The sequence below is a fragment of the Gossypium arboreum genome, chromosome 5 (genome assembly GCF_025698485.1).
Source record: "Gossypium arboreum isolate Shixiya-1 chromosome 5, ASM2569848v2, whole genome shotgun sequence".
Classification (NCBI taxonomy): domain Eukaryota; kingdom Viridiplantae; phylum Streptophyta; class Magnoliopsida; order Malvales; family Malvaceae; genus Gossypium; species Gossypium arboreum.
Window position 1 is genome coordinate 83,429,006 of NC_069074.1, and position 20,285 is coordinate 83,449,290.

The 20,285-nt window shown below is 36.5% G+C and overlaps 1 protein-coding gene across 2 annotated transcripts; it reads right to left on the reverse strand.

The window, feature by feature from the left end:
* Window positions 1-11,393: 11,393 nt before the first annotated feature.
* On the reverse strand, window positions 11,394-14,825 carry LOC108451417 (LRR receptor-like serine/threonine-protein kinase GSO1). 2 transcript variants are annotated; one of them, XM_053027678.1, is made up of 4 exons: window positions 13,861-14,825; window positions 13,484-13,630; window positions 12,170-12,247; window positions 11,747-12,079 (listed from the first exon to the last, which is right to left on the reverse strand). In XM_053027678.1, exons 1-3 carry the CDS (start codon window positions 14,774-14,776, stop codon window positions 12,192-12,194), a joined length of 1,119 nt encoding a protein of 372 aa, XP_052883638.1. In that variant the 5' UTR covers window positions 14,777-14,825; the 3' UTR covers window positions 11,747-12,079; window positions 12,170-12,191. The 2 variants fall into 2 exon arrangements, with proteins under 2 accessions (XP_052883637.1, XP_052883638.1); XM_053027677.1 differs by lacking the exons at window positions 11,747-12,079; window positions 12,170-12,247 and adding an exon at window positions 11,394-11,720.
* Between the last annotated feature and the right edge of the window lie 5,460 nt (window positions 14,826-20,285).

The following is a 20,285-nucleotide window of genomic DNA, read 5'->3' on the forward strand; positions in this document are numbered from 1 at the left end:
TTCACTCCTTTTGAGTCGCAAGTACTTAAGACTCTTGTGATCCGTATAGATGATGCATTTCTCTCCATACGTAATGCCTCCATATCTTAAGCGCAAAGATTACATTGCCAATTCCAAGTCATGCGTAGGGTAGTTCACCTCATGTGGCTTAAGTCGTCGTGAAGCATAAGCGACCACTTTACCCTCTTGCATCAACACGCATTTCCAACCTACATGTGACGATCATTTGTACAGTGTAATCCTTACCACCTCTGGTGAATCAATCTTGGCGCTTAGTCAAAACCTTCTTCAACTTCTCAAAAGCCTCTTCGCTTATCCGTCCAAACAAAAGGTGCTCCTTCCTTATAAGTTTAGATTAACGGTCGCCATCACGTAAAATCCTTCCACGAATCTCCGATAATAACCCGCCAACCCGTAAAACTTTGAATTTCATTCACGACTTCGGTGGCTTCCATTCCAAAATGGCTTCAATCTTTCGAGGTCCACCTTGATCCCTTCAAAGAGACACAACATGCCCCAAGAAGGTAACTTCCTTCACCAAAACTCGCACTTACTAAACTTTGCATAAAGTTGCTTCTCCCTTAACACTTGCAAGACTACACGAAGATGCTCATCATGCTTCTATTCCGTTTCCAAATACACCAAGATATCATCAATAAAACGACTACGAACCAATCCAAGTATGGTCGAATACCCGATTCATCAAATCCATGAATGCCGCGGTGCATTAGTCAACCCAAATGGCATTACCGAAACTCGTAATGTCCGTGACGAGTCCCGAACGCCGCCTTATAAATATCCCCTCTTTAACTCTTAATTGATGATATCCAATCAAGGTCGATCTTAGAAAACACCGAGGCTCCTTTTAATTGGTTGAACAGATCATCGATTCTTGGTAACGGATACTTGTTCTTGAGAGTCACTTATTCAACCGCCGATAGTCAATACACATTCAGATAGTCCCATCTTTCTTCTTACTGAACAGCACCGGCACCCCACGGAGAAACACTTGGTCTTATAAACCTCTATCCAAAGCAGCTCTTGAATCGAAGCTTTCAATTCTACCAACTCCTTTGGTGCCATCCGATAAGGCGCAATGGACACAGGAGTCGTTCGGTAGTAAGTCGATTCCAAACTCGACTTCTCTATTCGGGGTAATCCAGAAGTTCATCCGGAATACATCCGAAATTCCCTAATAGTCCTAACCGACTCCACCGTTATCTCCTCAAATCCCGCTTGACTCACAAAGGCCAAGTCGCCTCACAACCTTTCCGGATCAACTTCTCGGCTCTTAACGCCAAACAACATTGGATAAATAATCCTTCGCTCCCTATGACCATTATCTCCTCATCTTCGGTAGTTCTTAGTACCATCCTCTTTGCCGCACAATCCAACGTCGCCTTGTGCTTAATTAACCAATCCATTCCCGAATAAGATCAAAATCCCGAAATGGCGGCTCCATCAAATCTCCTTCAAGATTTTATCTTGTGTCACTAATCTGATCGCCCTAAAAATTTTATCTACCTTAACCGAATGTCCCAATGGACTTATTATCGATACCCCACTCACGTCTTCTCGGAAGCACATCCAAAGCCCCGATACATCACAAGCAACATACGAGTGGGTGGAACCCACATCAATCAAAGCGATGTAAGGCATGCTATGAATGAAGAACGTATCAGCTTATAACATCGAGCGCCACCCTCCTCACGACGTCGTGCGGCATAAACCAACGCCGGTTGTCGAGCTTCAAGATGTCCAAGACCTCGCCAGTGCCCCACGCCCTCGCCCATTACCATTGCCACCTCTACCTTGCCCTCGACCCTCTATGGTGGTGGTCCTCCTCGCCGTGGTTGGACATCCCTTTGCTCTGCCGCTAGCTCTCGAAATGTCCTCCGAGGACACTCTCGAACTTATGCTCTTTTGACCCACATCGAAAACATACTCCAGATTCGCTTCAAAGACTCCCCATATGCACCCTACCACAGTCCCCGCAAGCTGCGGTCTATAAGTATTTACTGGAACTGCTCGAATCGGTTCCTCCATCCTTGCTCTTTTAACACTTCGATTCGTGGCACTCGAGGGTTTGAAATCCCTCTTGAATCTGGGTCGATCCTTCTCACGATTCTGCTGTTCACTCACTTCACCTCCTCGGCTATCTTAGCCTTTTCTACCAATGCAAGAAAACCACGCTCCTCCGTGGAGCTATCAATATCCTAAGCTCATCGCGAGACCATCCTCGGCGGACATCGTGCTCATATTCGGTTGCCACTATACCACTAGCATATCGACTCACCTCAAAAATTCAGCCTCATACTGCTACAGCCTTATCACCTTGAGTCGATTCAAGAATTCCTTTCGACGAGCATCCACATAGCTTGCTCCAACATACCTCCCTTTAAAGGCGCTTTGAACAATTCCCAAGTTACTTGCTCAATTGGGGTACTCTCCTTACGGTGATCCACCATCGGTATGCCTCGTCACGTAGCGGCGACACGGCTCCTCTCGCCTTTTGCTCCACCGAGCGCCTAGGTCGCCCATGATCCGCTTCTGTTGCCTCCACCAATATTACGCCACATTCGGGCCACTCGGATACACCCCTAAATACCTCTGCTCCGTTGGCAAGTCGCTCCGATATAGACCCCTATTCACCGCCTCAAGATTAGCTCCAGCCACTCTTTCTAAAACCCTTAACATGGCTTGGGATAAAGCGTCATCCCCGCACTGATCATAAGACCAGCCTCCGTTGCTTGCGGCACGGTGGCTCCTCACCGGCCTATGCCCCGAGGATGAAGATTCACTTGCACCCTTCCGCGACCACGTCCGCGCCCTCGCCCACGAGCTCCTCTAGTACTCATATCGAATTATCTAATTTACTTAATTTTATGAAATTAGTATAACGTTCCACCGCTTATTAAGAAAATGTCTTATGTAGATATAGCGCTTCAAGGATTTTTCAGATCATCGTAGCCTAGCTACAATCGCATTCCTACTGCTTACTGACTCTACCCTAGCTAAAGTCTCATAGTAGGGTCTCAGCACTATTCATAATATCATATCAATATCATATATTGTAAGGAAAATATACTTACAGACTTGGTGCCGGGGATTCAGTGCGCCACTTCTTTCTCCAATCCATTTAGAGAAAAACATGTTTTTGATTATCGAAAATAGAAATTCGAAAACTTTGATTTGAAAACTCCCTTTATTTTGAACTCTTGATTTAAAACAGAAAAATTGGTACCCTTTTTACCTATATTTCTCCGCAAACATCTTTAAAATGAACTTTTCAAAAACTATTTTCCAAAAATACCCTTCTTAGGCCTAAGTTTCTGAAAACATTTTTGGACCCGATCCCCAGCCGAGTTGTTGCAACCTGGCTCTGATACCACTAAATGTAACACCCCAAACCCGGCCCAGACGTTATGGCCGAATCTGACGTGCCACATTGGAGTTGAAAATCTGAGTTTCGTTTTAGTGTTTAAAAACATATATTTTGTTGAGTTAACAAAGTGTATGGAAGCCGGGCACCGTGTAGGTATCCGAGAGAGAGGAGGTGAGCCATGAAGGTCGCTAAGTACCAAGCTCTTTGATTGGAACCAATCCTAGACATGCCCACAACCATAGCCACACTTTGTTATATCGAGTTTAAATTTGTTTAAGTGGGCGTCTTTGATAAATCGATTAATCGTGGTGTTGAGATATTTTGAAAACAAGTATCGCTTTGAAAACACGCCCTAAGTCTAGCCCATCTGAATAATTATTAACCAATTTTAAAGTTATTAAAATTAAAATAATTCAAAAGAAATAAAAGGAAAGTTAAAATTGGCCTTATTACAACCCAAAATAAATAGTAATTAAAGTAAATTAATTGAAAACCATCACTTATTTAAAAGCCCAAAGATGATCACCGTAGCCACTCAAATCCTCTCCTACCAAGTCTCCACATCAAGGCTCACCGCAAGGTTAAGGAAGGGGTGAGTTTGGAAACTCATGTGCAACAAGCCCTTTCGAGCCCAAAACAATAACGGCCTATTGGGTCTAAGCCCAAATCCAATCTCAATCATGCATTTGGTCAGTAGTCTTTTCATATTTCATATTTCATAATCTTGGGCGAAGCCTTTTCATATTTCATATTTCATAATATGGGTCAAGCCTTTTAATATTTCATATTCTTGGGCAAAGCCTTTATCAGAAACAGTATGGCCCTTAGGCCCATTTCAATGTCACATATAATTTCAATGAAAGAATGCAACCCATTTGGGAGACTACTCAACCCACCATCCGCTACTCTCCACCCGTACCAACCAACACACCATGTGGGATTAACTCGACCCACCCCGCCAAACTCTCCAATCGGCAAGATAGTGCTTTATCATATAACCGAGGCCTAGCCTCTTTTAATAATCGGGCCAAAGCCCTTTCAATAACGGGGCATAAGCCCTTTCGATAACCGGGCATAAGCCCTTTTCACTTCCTCCATCCATATAAAACCCAACCCAATGCATTTATGATTACCTCATGTGCATATCATACATATCATGTGCATATCATACATTTCATGTGCATATCATACATATCATATTTATCAAAATCCCATGTATTAAAATCATACATAAACCCTAGGGGTATAATGGTCATTTTTACCTAGGGGCAAAACGGTCATTTTCATGGTATAAGGGTAATCTTGTAATTCTACCAAAAATTAGGGTTTCCATGTTCATTACCGATTACTAACAATTCATGGGTGCAAATAGTGATTCTGGCCCATTTTTAGCGAAATCGAGTTATTGGGCCTAAAACCCCTAATGGGCCCTACTTAGCCAATTTCGTCATCTAGGCCCATTTAGCCTATATTCCATAACGGTTTTAACAATCTTAACATGCCATATAACAGATTTCCGTTTTCTACCAATTTTTACCCAAATGGGCCCGAAAGCCCAATGGGCCCCACACCAAAGAGCAAAATCGGCACAACTACTACCCTAATGCCGAAATTACTAACCTAATACCCTCTCAAAAATCCCTCTCCAAACTCCCTTATTCGGCCAACTCTATCTCCATATCACATCCCTAAAATCTCTCCCTTATCCCTCCTTAATTTATGCATTTAACTTGATCCAACTCTCTCTCTTACGAATCCACTCAGTTCCAACACTTACCCTTCCCGCACAAAATAAATACTCCCATTTGCCAACACAGGAATCGATCCTGTGTCTTCGCCCAACACTTACACGCCACCTTTAAAGCTCCCTAGTGGCATCACTTAGCCACTTTGCGGAGGATCTTTTTGTGATACACTTTACCCACAACTTAATATAAGGGCACCTAGCCAGAACCCCTAACTCCTAAGTCCAAAATTTAAAAATTCCACCGGGTTTTGGCCAACTCATGGGCCTTCCGTAAGCCCATTTACACACCCAAATTATGAATTCCATCATCACCTACCAAATTTTAGAAATTTACTTAAAATATCAAGAATCGCGAAAAACCCGAAAATCAGGATGTTACAACTCAACCCACCATCTGCTACTTTCCACTCGTACCAACCAACACACCATGTGGGGAATAACTCAACCCACCCAACCATAACTCTCCACTGGAAGCATAGCTGCTTTATCATATAGCTGGAGGCCTAGCCTCTTTTAATAACTAAGGCAAAAGCCCTTTTAATAACTGGGGCATAAGCCCTTTTAATAACTGGGGCATAAGCCCTTTTGATAACTGGGGCATAAGACCTTTTGATAACTGGGGCATAAGACCTTTTGATAACTGGGGCAAAAGCCCTTTTGATAACTGGGGCATAAGCCCTTTTGCACTTCCTCCATCCATATAAAAACCTAACCCAATGCATTTACGAATACATCATGTGCATATCATACATATCATGTGCATATCATACATGTCATGTGCATATCATACATACTATGTTTACCAAAATCCCATGTATTAAATTCATATATAAACCCTAGGGGTATAATGGTCATTTTCATATTATAAGGGTAATTCTGTAATTTTACCAAAATTAGAGTTTTCCATGTTCATTAACGGTTACTAACAATTCATGTGTGCAAACAGTGATTCTGGCCCATTTTTAGCAAAATTGAGTTATTGGGCCTAAAACCCTTAATGGACCCTACATAGCCGATTTTGTCATCTAGGCCCATTTAGCCTATATTCCAAAACGGTTTTATCAGTCTCGATGCGAAATTTAACAGGTTTTCATTTTCCACCAATTTTACCCAAATAGGCCCGAAAGCCCATTGGGCCCTACTTCAGCCCCTCGAGGCCTAACTTACCGTGAAAGCAAAAAATCACGCTCTTACCGTTTCCAATGTTCCCAATCATCATCTCAATGAATCTAACTAACTAATGAGCGTTCGCTTGCTCACAAGTCCTCGAAATGCCAAAACTTTGGCATTTTAGCTTTTCGGCATTTATCGCTTTAAGCTATGAATGAGGGTTCGTTACACACCTATTTTGCGATATTCCACAACGAGATCTCCTACACGATTCCTCTTTTGCTGAGATTTATGACGAGATCTAACCACTCCGGTGATCCAAGCTAATCCAAGTCGACACCACGCCTTGCTGCTGCTCCACAATAGAAACCATAAAAATATTAAAAGAAGAACCCATAAAGCCTATACCCATATTCGGCCACCTCCCTAAACTAGAGGGGTTTCGGCTTTCCTTAACCTCCATAATACCGAATTGATTAAAGCTACGAGCACTTACCAAGGTTCACCTACCCAAACGGTTCCAATCCCGTGTCAACTCCGATTCAACGCAGTCCCAGCTCCAAAACACTAGCAGAAATCGCACCACAAGGATCCTAAGAATCGGCCACCAAGTCACCCAATGATGCTGTGCTTTCGACTTTTGGATCACTGAAGAAGAAGTGGTTATGGACCAAAAAGGATGTTGACAAAAGAGTTGAAAGGCTTCTGACATAACATGAATCGGCTAAAAGAAAAAAGAACAAGTGTATACCTTTATGGAGAAATCGACTTCCCTTGCCTCCTTCGAGATTTGGCTTGTTGCTATTCGGTTAGTAATGAAAAGAAGGATGAGTTCGGCTTTTACTATAAATGAAAGAGAGGAAGAATGGGGGTAAAGAGTTTATGGACGAAATAATGGAAGAGAAAAGAGAGGAATTGCTTAAGAAAAATCAGCACAAGTGGGAAGAAAGAAAGAAAACAAAAGAGGAAAATGCCACCCTAAAACCCAATAGCCGAATTTACACTAACCTTCCCCCCTTGGCCGGCCATCACTTCCCCCATTTCAAACCTCCTAAAATCTCTCCTAGATACACTCCCCCTTATCTCTCCATCATCCCTAAAATCTCTCCCCTTATCACTCCTTAATCCATGCACTTGACTAATTCAAACTCCTCCAACAGAATCCACCTAGGTTCCATCACTTACCCTTCTTGCTTATAAAAATAAATAACCTTATTTGCCAGCACAGGGGATCGATCCCATGTCCTCCCCTATGCTCCACACGCCACCTCTTTAGGAGTTTAATGGTGTCACCCTTGCCACTTTACTACAGCTCTTTTTGTGATACACTTCTCCCACAACTTTACATAAGGTCACCTAGCCAGAACCCCTAACTCTTAAGTCCAAATTTTGAAAATTCTACCAGGTTTTGGCCAACACACGGGCCTTCCATAAGCCCATTTACATACTCAAATTATGAATTCCATAATCACATACCAAATTTTAGAAACTTACTTAAAATATCAAGAATCGCGAAAAACTCGAAAATCAGGATGTTACAATTGGTTTCAAAAGCTTCTGCTTAAAAGACTTGTTTTAAGGAAAATCTGCTAGTTCACATTTTTCAGAATAAAATAAAAGCTAATTAACTGAAACTATTTTAACATGTTAATCTTGATTTCAAACCCCATTCAATGTGACATTGCTAGATTCGGCCATAACGTCTAGGCCAGGTTTGAAGTGTTACTATAACAGCCCAGTTTAGGCCCTAGTAGGAACAGTGGTTTTGGGACCACGAATCCGAGTCAGAAAAATATTTTAATATTATATTCTATGCTTAAAGTATGTGAATTGATATATGAAATTTTTGTATGAAAATTTTTTGTTTGAGTGTCTATTTGTGAAAAAGGACTTAATTGCGTAAAATATAAAAGTGACTTGTTAATTGTTAAAGTGCTATATTGCTATGGCTTTTATTATGTGGGGCCTTATGTTGTAATTTAGCCATTGAACATAAGCATGGATGGTTATGGACATTGATTATAAAGTTTTCATATTAATTTATAAAGGTTAAAAAGGTAAATTATGAATAATATGTATTATAATAAAACATAATTAAGGTGGCCATGCATTTGTTCATTATTTTTCACAAAATTAGCAAATAATAAGAAAAAAAAGAAGCTAGCTAGGTTCGGCCATTGCTATCTTTGATTAAGGTGTGTTAGTTGATCGATTTTTGATATTTTTTACGTTTTTGATATCGTTGCTTCGTGTTTTATCAAGCCCATGCCTCAATTTCAGAATTTGATGATGATTTTGAGTTATGCCATTGTTGATTTTGTGAGTTTTGTAATGGTAGTTGATGAATATGAAAGCTTGATGATAGACAACTATATTTTGTATGGGGATTTTTGATGAATTTGAGTATTTTGGGCTAAATTGCAAATTTTGTAAATTAAGCGATCAAAATGTGAAATAAATGAAAGAAATGGACTGCTAGGGACCTTACTGAAATTAGGCCAAGCATGGGTGAGGTCAAATTTTGAATATTTTGTATTTTGCGAAATAGGGACTAAATTACAAAAAATGTTAAATGTCTGGGGCAAAAGTGTAATTAGCCCATTTATGTGTTCTTGGATGAAATTGAATGAATTGTTGAATAAGTAAGTTAATTTTGATATTAATTAGATTGCAAAAGTGGAATTTAGATCTAGATAGAGGGAAAGTCAAAATATCAGATTAGTCGATTTAATTTGTCGTTTCTGCGAACGAGGTAAGTTTGTATTTTAATAGATGTTACGAAATCATGTTATAAATTCATATTATTTGTGTGAATTAATTCAAATGTCGAATGCTAATGTAAATATATATGTATTTTGAATAAGTTATACATGTTATTATGATATTGAATTGTTCGAGAAGCAAAATATATGAATACGAGAAAGTATCAATAATGTGATAACATCTGAAAGCCCTGTATGAACTATAGGAATAGTTAGGATACATATGTCATGACATAGGACTCCGATATGTGTTATCATGTAAGACCACGTTTGGGACGTTAGCATCGATTTGAGATTTACGTGTAAGACCATGTCTAGGACATTGGCATCGTATATGATTTCGTGTAAGACCCTGTCTGGGACAGTGGCATCGATATTTGATTATATGTAAGACCACGTTTGGGATGTTGGCATTGTACAAGTTTTCTGAGTTATTTGAGTATCTTTATTGATTCCGAATGCTTCAACTGGCATTCTGAGAAATAAATGATAAAGTGAATGACATTCTGATTCAGGTACGTTGAAATATATACAATGGTTGAAAATGAAAGGTAAGTATATGTGCAAAGAATGATATGTGATGTATATGGAAATGAGATGTGAATATGTGCCAATGAAACATGAACAAATGAATAAGATGTGATTTATAAAGTTGTATATGTGAAATTGTTAGATACTATATGATTGAAAGGTGAATTTGAGTATAAATGATGATATGAGATTCATATTAGAAAGATATATGATTAAATGTGTTATTTCCCATAATGTGCTCATTTGGCTATATGAAAGTGTGAATTGAATGATATATGAGAATTAAATTGAATAAGCTTGTAAAAGTTATAGTTAGTTATGTGAGTAAGTATAATATTGAATGATGATAATTCGATATGAGAACATGTTATAAAATTTAGAAAAAATTGTGTGAGAGAACATATTACGCTTATGGCATTGTAATGAAAGTATTTGTTAAGTTTATTAAGATACGAGCTTACTAAGCTTAAAAGCTTATTCTATGTGTTTTTCCTATGTTTATAGAGTTTCAGATATTTGCTCGGGTTGGAAGTCGCAGGAGACCTTATTACACTATTTGATTATCACTTTTATTGTAAATAAAAGCTTTAAGTTTTTGGTTATGTGGCATGTATAGGCTAGTTTCGATATGGTTCATTTTGATTTGTATATTTGTAGCCATGCAAAAATGGCTTATTAATGGTGTTAATGTTTGTGTATAATCAGGTGTGGTACAAGCTCATTTTGAGAAGTATTTTTCATGATATGTATGTATGGTGTTTTGGTTACATGTTTTGGTTGAGTAATGATTTAGTTACGGATTTGGTATAAACTTGGTATGAGATTGATATGGTAATTTGAGATGTTGATCATGTATGAATGAATGAATTTGGCATGTGATATGGCCTAGTTTTGGTTGTGATCAGGAATGAGTTTTGGTATAAATTATGTGATGTAATATTTTTTATATGATGTGTTTATGGATGACCAAGAGAATTGGTCAATTTGGTAAGTTTTGTTATGTGCCTATTTTGGAATTTGGTAAGATTCTGGCATGAGAATGAATGAAATGAAATGAAGTTATGAAACATATGTTTTAGTATGATTTTGGATTATGATTTGGTATGATTGAATATATGTTATAAGCATGAAATTTTTTGATAATGATATGGCATGAAAGGTGTATGTTTCGGTTGTGAATAGGTTGAAAATTTGGTATAAAATGTGCTTAGTTTGAATGCTTGTAGGGATGACCCAAATTGGGTGGCAATTTGGCTTTATAAATGGCCTATTTTGTCCACACAGGCAGAGACACGGGTGTGTATCTTAGTCTTGTGTGACACACGGTCATGTTACACGGCCATGTGTCCTTTGGGGTAGTCCTAAAATTTTAAGTCAGTCTTGAGCACGGCCTAGACACACGGGCGCGTAGTCAACTGTGTGACCCAAGTCAGTTTCGACCATGCCAAGGCACACGGGCGTGTCTCTGGCTGTGTGGATAAGTCAGTATGTATGCTCTGTTTCGCCACAGCTTAGACACATGGGCGTGTCTAATGCCGTGTGAGGCACACGGCCTGTTCACACGAGCATGTGACCTTTATAACTTTGAAAAATGTTTAAGTTTTGAAAAATTTTGTATGAGCTCGGTTTAGTCCTGACCCCTTTCTAAAGCATGTTTAAGGTCTCGTTGACCTACGTAAGGGACTTTATAATGATGTGTGACTTTGATGCTTTGATGATTGTGAAATGAATGCGAATTGTTCCGATATGTTTGGTAATAACTTTTAACCCTAGTCTGGCGACGAATACGGGTTAGGGGTGTTACAGTTACAGTCTCTAAATACTGTAGACACAAATCAAGTCCATGGGAGCATTACAATTGGTTAAATTGATTAAATTGAGCATTGGCAGAAATTCCATCATAGGAAATATTGGCAAAATCGTCTATTGAATTAGAAAAATAGCATAATCCGTGAGATATAGATAGCCTGACTTTAGTTTTATGTAAGGATCGGATTTGCCTAGGAAATCTTTCTTTCTAAGCTTTATTGCCTTGACAACCTTCACATCAAGCATTCCAAAAGGTTTTTTCGTTGCTTGTGTCATCGAGAAAAGAAGTCTTTTTGTTTTACAGCACATGATAGTAAAGCATGAGAAGTTTCATTCTTCTTATTGGCCTCTTTTAGTTTTCCTTGATCATTAACCACTAGCCAAAAACACAATTAGAATAGATTATAAATGAAACATTCAATTATGATAAAATTAAATAGAAAACACCCTAAATAACTTTAAATAAATGAAAAGTAGCAAATTAACTAGTGATGTAAGCTAGCTCAATTAAGACCATTGTGTTAGACTTGTCTATGCATTAAACAATCTAAAAGAAAATGAAGAAAAATACTCAGAAAACACTTGAAAATTGACAAAATTTATATGCCATTGATTGGTTAAACTATGATCACCCATAATAGACCTTGTATTTGAGTTTTTGTTGAGGGAGATCAAGTCCTTCAAGAGAAGTCTTCTGAGTGTTGTTTGCTAGGTAATCGCTGCTACCCTAAAAAACTAAAGGTATTTTCCCCATGTCAGGATTTTATCTTTAGCCTTCACAGAATAACCATGGAGATTACATGTACAAAGATTCAAACCACTAACCTCTATGAACCCATAAGGTTCTCTACGAAATCAAGAGACAAAATGCCAACACAAGAATAATACCATCTATTGAGGGGTCTGTTAACACAACAAATGAAATTCATATAATTTTTTAATGAAAGTAAATATCATATTTAATTGGGGGAAAGCAACAATAAAATCCTTAGCAAAGATTAAAACACAGTTATATCGTAAATGAAATAAACTAAGAAAATCCAATCTAACAAAATGCCAACACAAGAATAATACCATCTACCAATTATTTGTCTCTAGACCAATATCTTAAGAACTATTGTTGAATGTTTAACTATTCTAAAGAACTTTGGTATAAAATAGAAAAAGCATATGCACGGTGGTGGATGCGGGAAGCTTACTCAATACATTAAATAAGGAGTCGAGTCAAATAAACAAGTTGCCAGTAAAACCGATAAAGTACTAAAAATTGAGCTATTTTAAAATACTAAAAATTGATATAAAATTTATTCCATTTATATTAAAATATTTTTAAAATAATTTTTTTATAAAAATTTTTGTATTACAATAAACAATTTTAATATCAAAATTTTAATATTTTAAATGTGATTAGTGAATGTATACTTTATTCCAAGTTACACAAATTTTACTAGTATTTTAAATTTTTAATTTTTACCGTCTTTTATGATTTCTACTTTTTATATTTTTTACTATATTTAACAATTTCTAAAATTTTATTATTTTTAAAAATTTAACAAAAAACAAATTTTTATTTTTAAAACAATTATATATTTATAATGTAGTTAATTTTTTATAATTTTATTTGAAGTTTATGATCAAATTTAAAGAATTTTTAGTTTTTTTTTTTTGATGATGACGACTTTGTGACGTTAACATATGCCACATGGCAATTTATGAATAGTTGAATATCCCAATCTATTTTTTTTAACCAAAAGGATTGAGCTAAGAACACCTAATAATGTTAAGGACTACACTAGGAGTGTTTGATAATATTAGGTACTAAAGTTGGTATAAATAAGAATTTTGGTTTTACTAAAATATTTGGCTAAATAAATTTACTTCATAACAAAATTTAGCATCCTTACAAATAAAAATTGTGACTCTATTAAAAATTATAAAATATATAATAAAAATTTAAATTTTATATTGAATTACTTTATACTTATATTGATGAAATCTGACCTGCACACATAGTCGAAAATTAAAGTGAAAAACAAACTTTCTAAACTGTTCAACTAAATATACTTTATGGAATGTTATCACATAATTCATTCCAACTCAATTATGGGAAGATGTTCAACATATCATTAGGCAAATTACCTGATAGGCTATTGTTGTGGAGACCAATGGTCCTCAAAGCAGAAATGTTGAAGATCGAAGTTGGAATCTGACCTGTAAGGCCCTTAATTGCTTTAATATTAACCAGTTCTAAATCAAGAAGATTACCGATTTCCTTAGGAATTTGACCTGGACACATAGTCGAAAAATCAAGATGTCAAGCTACCTATTTTGTTAGCATAAGTCAAAGAGGTTTTCTTTTCTGTTCTACAATAATTTGGAGATGTTAGATTTTAATATATTTCATCATTTTTCTTTCATCAAATTAACTATTTTGCCTCTTCCTTTTGTTATCCATTACAAATCAACCTCTTTTATAAAAAAAAATTAGAATTCAAGAAATCAAAAAAATTGATTACCTTCTAGATTATTAAATCCCAAATATAATTCCTGGAATCGTATCAGATTTCCAATATTTTTTGGAATGATCCCCATAAATTGATTACAGAACAAGAACAAATATTTAAGGTTGCTGCATTTGTCCATACTTGATGGAATGTTACCAGATAATTCGTTCCAACTCAAGTAAAGCCCTTCAAGCTTGGGAAGATGTTGACACATATCATTAGGCAAAGTACCTGATAGGCTATTGCTGGAAAGATCAATAATCTTGAAAGAAGAAATCTTGAAGATGGAAGATGGTACCTGACCAGATAATTGATTGAATCCCAAGTACAAGATCTCTAGATTAGAGATGTTAACTAGTGTTTCAGGGATTGTGCCTGTAAAGTTATTATTTTTCATTTTCAGCCTTCGAACTCGCTGTAAGTTCCCAAGCCAAGATGGAATTTCCCCATTAAGACGGTTGTAGCTTAATAGAAGGATCCTCAAACGATGCAATTGGCCCAATTCTTTAGGGAGTTGGCCATATAAATTATTTCTACTCAAGTCGAGAGAAAGTAGAAATGAAAGATTTCCAAGGTGTGGAGGGATAGTACCCCTAAGATTCATGCTTGTAAGATTCAAAGCTGTAACTCTTTTATGGAGGATGCCACATGAAACACCAATCCAATTACAAACAGAGGTAGAGGCCGTCCAATTGTTTGCCAAGACATTTTGAGGACCAGCAATGCGATCCTTAAACTCGAGAAGCGCAAACTGATCGGAGTTTAGGTTCCTGGCTGTCATAGCCAAGCAAAGTACGGAACATGGTATGAAAAAAGCTAAAAGAAGATGAAAGCAAGTGTTGTAGTTCATGATTGCTAGATGGAATAAGGCAAGAAAATAAAAAGTAGGAAAAGGGAAGTTGAATTGATAAAATAGCCCAGAGAGCATGCTTTAATATGTTTCAACCCTCCCACACTTCTCCTACATTAAATTCAGTGGGGTTACAACATTAATCCAGATTTTACTTTTTATCGTGGAACTTCATAAATTTTTATGATGAAAAATGTATTTCATAAATTTTAGACTACGCTAAAAATTAGAAAGGAAAGCAAATTTTGAAGAAATTTCAAAATAAATTTTCAAAATACGTACAAAGAAGCAAAATTTCAAAATTTCTCTTAAATTTTCTTCACAACAGTCCACATAATCCATAAAAAAACACTTAAGAAATATAATATTTTTAATTACTATATATTCTTTTTATTTTTCATAAAAATAAATTTGTTAAAATATGCTATTAATCCTAGTACTTTTCAGAATTTGAGATTTAGTCTTTGAACTTTAAAAGTTAAAAATTTAATCCTACTACTTTTTCAATTTAAAATTCTAGTGCAATCTAAGCTTGTTTCTTGACATTTTGGAGTCCTAGTCAAAACAATAAATCAGACCTTTCTAAAAAAATATAAAATGTAATACAATAAAATAAATCATATACTAGTAATTTTATTAAAATAATATGTTTTATAACATTAAGCAAATAATATATTTTTCTAACAAAATTAAGAAAAAAATCATTTTTTTCATTCAACCTACTCCTATGTCATCAATTACAAAACACAAAAAATTATAAATAAATATGTTCTATGAGCATTCCGAGATGCAAAATCATTAATGATAACATCAACATCAATGTTTTTCGAAAAATCCTTCTCGATTGATAAAATTGTCAAACCGTTCAACCGTTCTTGCGACATTGATGACCTCAAGATTCATTTCTCTTATATGCCCCTTTTCAACTAAAATATCTCTAGTTTTGTTATCAAGATTAGCCCAATTTCTAGGATCATAAATATCCAAAGAAGGAATCGTTTGTTCTTCATCATTGTTAATATCATGAGGAATTGCTTCTTCTTAATTAAGACCAATATTTTCAATATTTGATACATTTGGCACATCATTAGGGTCATTTGGATCATTAATTTCATCATTCTCATTGACATTATTATACAAACTTTCATTTGATTGATCCAAAATTTCACTAAAAGCTACCTTTTTATAAATAAATTTATCAATAGCACCTTGCTGTGATATTTTTTTTTAACTCTTCAGCATGTTTTCTCTTTTTTTTTTTTTCACTTCCAGATAAATGTTTTTTAGGCAACACTATATATAAAAGATAAATCAAATACTCAAGTAACACAAGAAAATGAGACAATACCACCTGATAAAAGATTCTAAGTTGAATATTTGCTTTCACATTTGGTAATTCCAAAAATCGAATCGAGTCACTGTAATTTTTAAAGGCTTAAGGGTGCAAAAAGCCCTCAAACTTTTCAAAAAGAGTAATTAAGCCCTTGCTCTTTTTTTTTGCACTCATTTGGGTACTTAAACTTTCAAAATACATAAAAAGGCCCTCAAACCTTTTCAAAAAAAAGCAATTAAGCTACTGCTTTTTTTCTACACTCAACTGGGTACTTGAATTTTCAAAATGCATCAAAAACACCCTCAAACTTTAAAAAAGAAGAAGCAATAATACAAAAAAAATTATAAAAAAAATAAAATCAATAAAAGTTATACATATACATACGATGTGGAAAAAAAGATGATGTGCCATCTTTTAATTGGATGGGACCATGATGTGGTAGGAAGGATCCATAAAATAATTTCTCTTAATTTAAGGGTTAAAGAAGGCTACTCATATTTAAATTATATCCATTTTTAAATATTTAAAAGGATTTATAAATAATATAAGTAAAAGATAAAAAATTCATATTTATCGGCTTTTCATTATTAAACTTTTTTTGTTCATCGTTGCAAAAATGAAATAATAGAAAGAAAAGACTATATGAATTTGCATTTGTGTCCTTTCTTTTTGTTGTAGGCCAATTTTGACCTTATATCCATAAAACCCACACCCAATTTAAACCCATTTAACCCATTACATTAAAACCCAATACAATTACACCAAAAACTAAAAGCCCAATCAGCCAAACCCAACAACACCTAACCCTAGCCCAAACAACACAAAACAAAAAAAGAGAAAAGAAAAATCAGAATTTTTAAATCCTAGGTGCGCCACACCTAGGGCCTTCTGCCTCCAACCACCCTCTGCCACCATCACTGTGACCACCATCCCCTTGCACATGCAAAAAAGTAAAGATAGAAGTGATAGCAATAATAAAAATTTCTTGTAAAATGGCTATATAAAAGCCTAGAAATCGGATTGTAAAGAGGATTTTTGGAAATAAAAAAAATCAGGAAACATTGAATACAAGAAAAAGTATAGTTTCAAACATCAAACCAAAATATCCAAAACAGATTCGGAGAAAAAAAGCAAGATCTACAAGGGAAAAGCTTGCTTCTTTTTTTTCTTTTTTTTTTCAAGCTATTCATAAACGCATATATATTTTCTCCATTTTTTCCTCAAAAAATCAGTAGAATAAAAAGAAATATAAAAAAGAAGAAAAAAAATACCTTTTTGAATTTTTCGCCACCGCATGCTTGTGATGGCGTGGCGCAGACCGATGGCGACGGCAATGACCTCCTCCCCGGCCGAGTTGAGGCCTAGTTCAGAGAGAATTCTCTCTTCTCGCTCTTCTTTTTTTTTCTTTCATGCTAACAAATGAATTTTTTTCTCAAAAACTTGACTTTTATAGCCCCCTAAAACGACGTCGTTTTGGGGTTGGCCATTAACACCCAAAATGACGTCGTTTTAACTTGGACCTGTAACGTCCCAATTTTTGGGCCTAAAAGTATTGGGCCTTGAGTCTGGGTTCGGGTAGAAGATGGCCCGAATAATTTGGATGTTTTAATTATTATTATTATTTAGTATGTTTAGTTTAGTAATTAAATAAATTACGAAGGGTTTATGGTGTGGGAAAAAGTCCGGGACTCGGTCCATAGCTTTAGCAAAATTCTTAAATTTTGCCTCTTAAGGAAATATGGGCATAAGGCCTTAAAAGTAAGTTAGGCGTAAACGGGCAAAAGGAACGCTGCCCAAAGGTTAGGCACACCGACAATGAGGAAGGAAGGCTGGGGTTTGATTCCCAGCGTGCGTAAACATGTGTTTAAGTTAAGGGCTGTCGCAGGCAGGCCTTAGGAGTTGTTGGGGCTAACTCATGTCACAATAAGGAACTCAGCCCAGTTGCAAGGGACGTTAGAAGGCTGAAGGGGACCCCAGTTCGATGCACGGGATGCGCAAGATGTTTTTATACGGGTTGCACTAAAATAGGCTTTAAAAGAATTCACGAATGGAGTATGCCAAAAGAAGCGCCTGTGGCACAGTGGCAGCAGCGTGCTAGGCATGCCGAGAGGATGTGGGTTTGATTCTAGGGGAAGACAAAATTTTGATTTATTTTTAAGTAGCCGTGACTGCAGCAGTTAAGCCTTAAAATTAATTGTGAGAAGATTATGTCATGAAAGGAACTTCGGTGTAGTGGCAAGTAGCGTATGTGTGTGTTTAGAAGGTCGTAGATTCGAGATGCATAGCAGGCAAAATTTCCTTTTTATTTCATAAGTAACCGAGGCTTCAGCAGGAATAGATTAAGATTAATTGTGGCCCTATTATGGTGTAAAGGAAAGATTGGTATAGTGGCCAACAGCAAGATGTGGAGCGCAGGGATAGGATGAGGTCAGGAGTTCGAGCTGCTGTGCGCGCGAAGGACCAATTTTGCTGCTCGCATGGGGAAGGAGTTGGAGTCTGATCAGGACTCTCTTAGCAACGTGCTGAAGCGGTGCAATGAGTGGATAAGGCTGCTAAACGGTGGGAAGGAGTTTGAATGAAATTCAAACTGTACTAAGGGCTAAAATTAAGGAGAAAAACAAGGAATTTGAATATGGGAAGGACAATGGTGCCGAAATAGAACTCATTTGGCTTTGGGCAATTAGATGCCGATATTGCTCTCAAATTTTGGCTAGGATGAATTGTTTGTTTATTTTTTTTAGCTCAAATTCTCTTATCATATTTTTTATTTTATTTTATCAACTTTCATTCCATTTGATCCATCTTTCTTTTCTTCACCGAAGCCTAAATCTTCTATTGCTATTCTTAAAATTCTTTCCCTTTTCTTTTTCTTCCACCGATCTCTCTCAAACCATTGCTAACTGATTACCTTTTGAAAAGCCGAACCACACTACGTGATAGCTGACTTTACTCCTTAGCCGAATTTTCTATTCTTTTTATTCGTTATTCTTCTATTCTCTTCTTAAACCAAAATAAACATACCTAAGAATAAGTTCTAAAAGTTGAATCACTAGATCTGTTCTCTCCTTGTATTTTGGGGATTTGATCTACAACAAATCTGGAATAGAAAGGTACTTCGGAACGTTTTTGGCAAGTAGATCCTCGGTAAGTGCTCAGATATTTCTGTCCATTCGTTATTTCGGGTTTATTATGAAAAGCTGACAAGTCCTTAATCACTTAGGGAGACTGTCATTTCAGACTAAAGGCTTTAATAGCCTCTTCTTGTGGTTTCGTATGTATTTAGTGTGGATTTAAGGACAAGCAATCAAGGAGCATAGAGGGTTCACACTGTTCGAGCATTTAGATCTAGTAGTTCAGGATTGACAAAGGTAAGTGGTTAAGGATGCCTATTGTGGCCGAATGTGGTAAGTGGTTGTTTCGTAAGATTCTCATCGATTTGTAAACTAATAGCACAGTGATCGATTGTAGGATACCGTGGAAGATTTCGTCGTCAATTCGTTGCAAAACAGGTGTGTAAACAACACCCACTAATAGACTAGATCGGCAAAAGCCGAAAAGCTGAAATGTCGAAAAGCCGGCATTTCGAGAACTTGTGAGCGTGCGAGGGCTTGTAAGATTGTTTGTATTGATAATTTTGGTGACTTCAACGGTAAGATTGCAAAGTGCGCAATTTCGTGCACCTTGGTGAATTTGGGCTTCGATGGGCCGAAATTGGGTAATGGGCTAACGGGCCCATTTCGGTAAAAACGTCCGATAAGTATTCTGTAGACACATTAATAACTGTAATAAGCATGAAACCTTAAAAAGACTGATAAAATTACTGAAATACCTCTGTGAGGTGGAATTACCATAATACCCCTGAAGGGGTAAGTTTACGATTACACCCCTCGAGGGTAAATAACTGTTCTTATGTTATAATCTGACTGCCTTTCTGAAGCATGCCTTGTTAATTATATATATTCTGCATACATGTCATACTGCATGGGGTTGGGTTTTGTTATGGAGGAAGAATCCATTCTGGTGGCTGTGCCACATATTCTGATATAAGCAGCTTTACTGCGGATTATAGTTAGTGCCGCAACCGGTGCTAACATTGTAAGTGTAGGGATGGCATGGGTGATTTATTCCCCACAGGAAGTGTAGGGATGGATGGAGGCAAGTGCAGGGTTGGATGGGGTTATCATGCGTTAATGATATGAGACTGTTCTGAAATGGACCCAACTGTGTTGATATGGGCAAGGCCCAATATATCTC

Bases quoted from the DNA above. Each gene is read 5' to 3' on its own strand.
- LOC108451417 (XM_053027677.1), bottom strand. From the start codon at position 14,776: ATGCTCTCTGGGCTATTTTATCAATTCAACTTCCCTTTTCCTACTTTT. The intron at 13,631-13,860 runs GTAATCAATTTT...CTATGTGTCCAG, and splicing joins GGGATTTAATAATCTAGAAG to GTCAAATTCCTAAGGAAATC. The intron at 11,721-13,483 runs GTAATTTGCCTA...GTTTTTGGCTAG, and splicing joins CCACAACAATAGCCTATCAG to TGGTTAATGATCAAGGAAAA.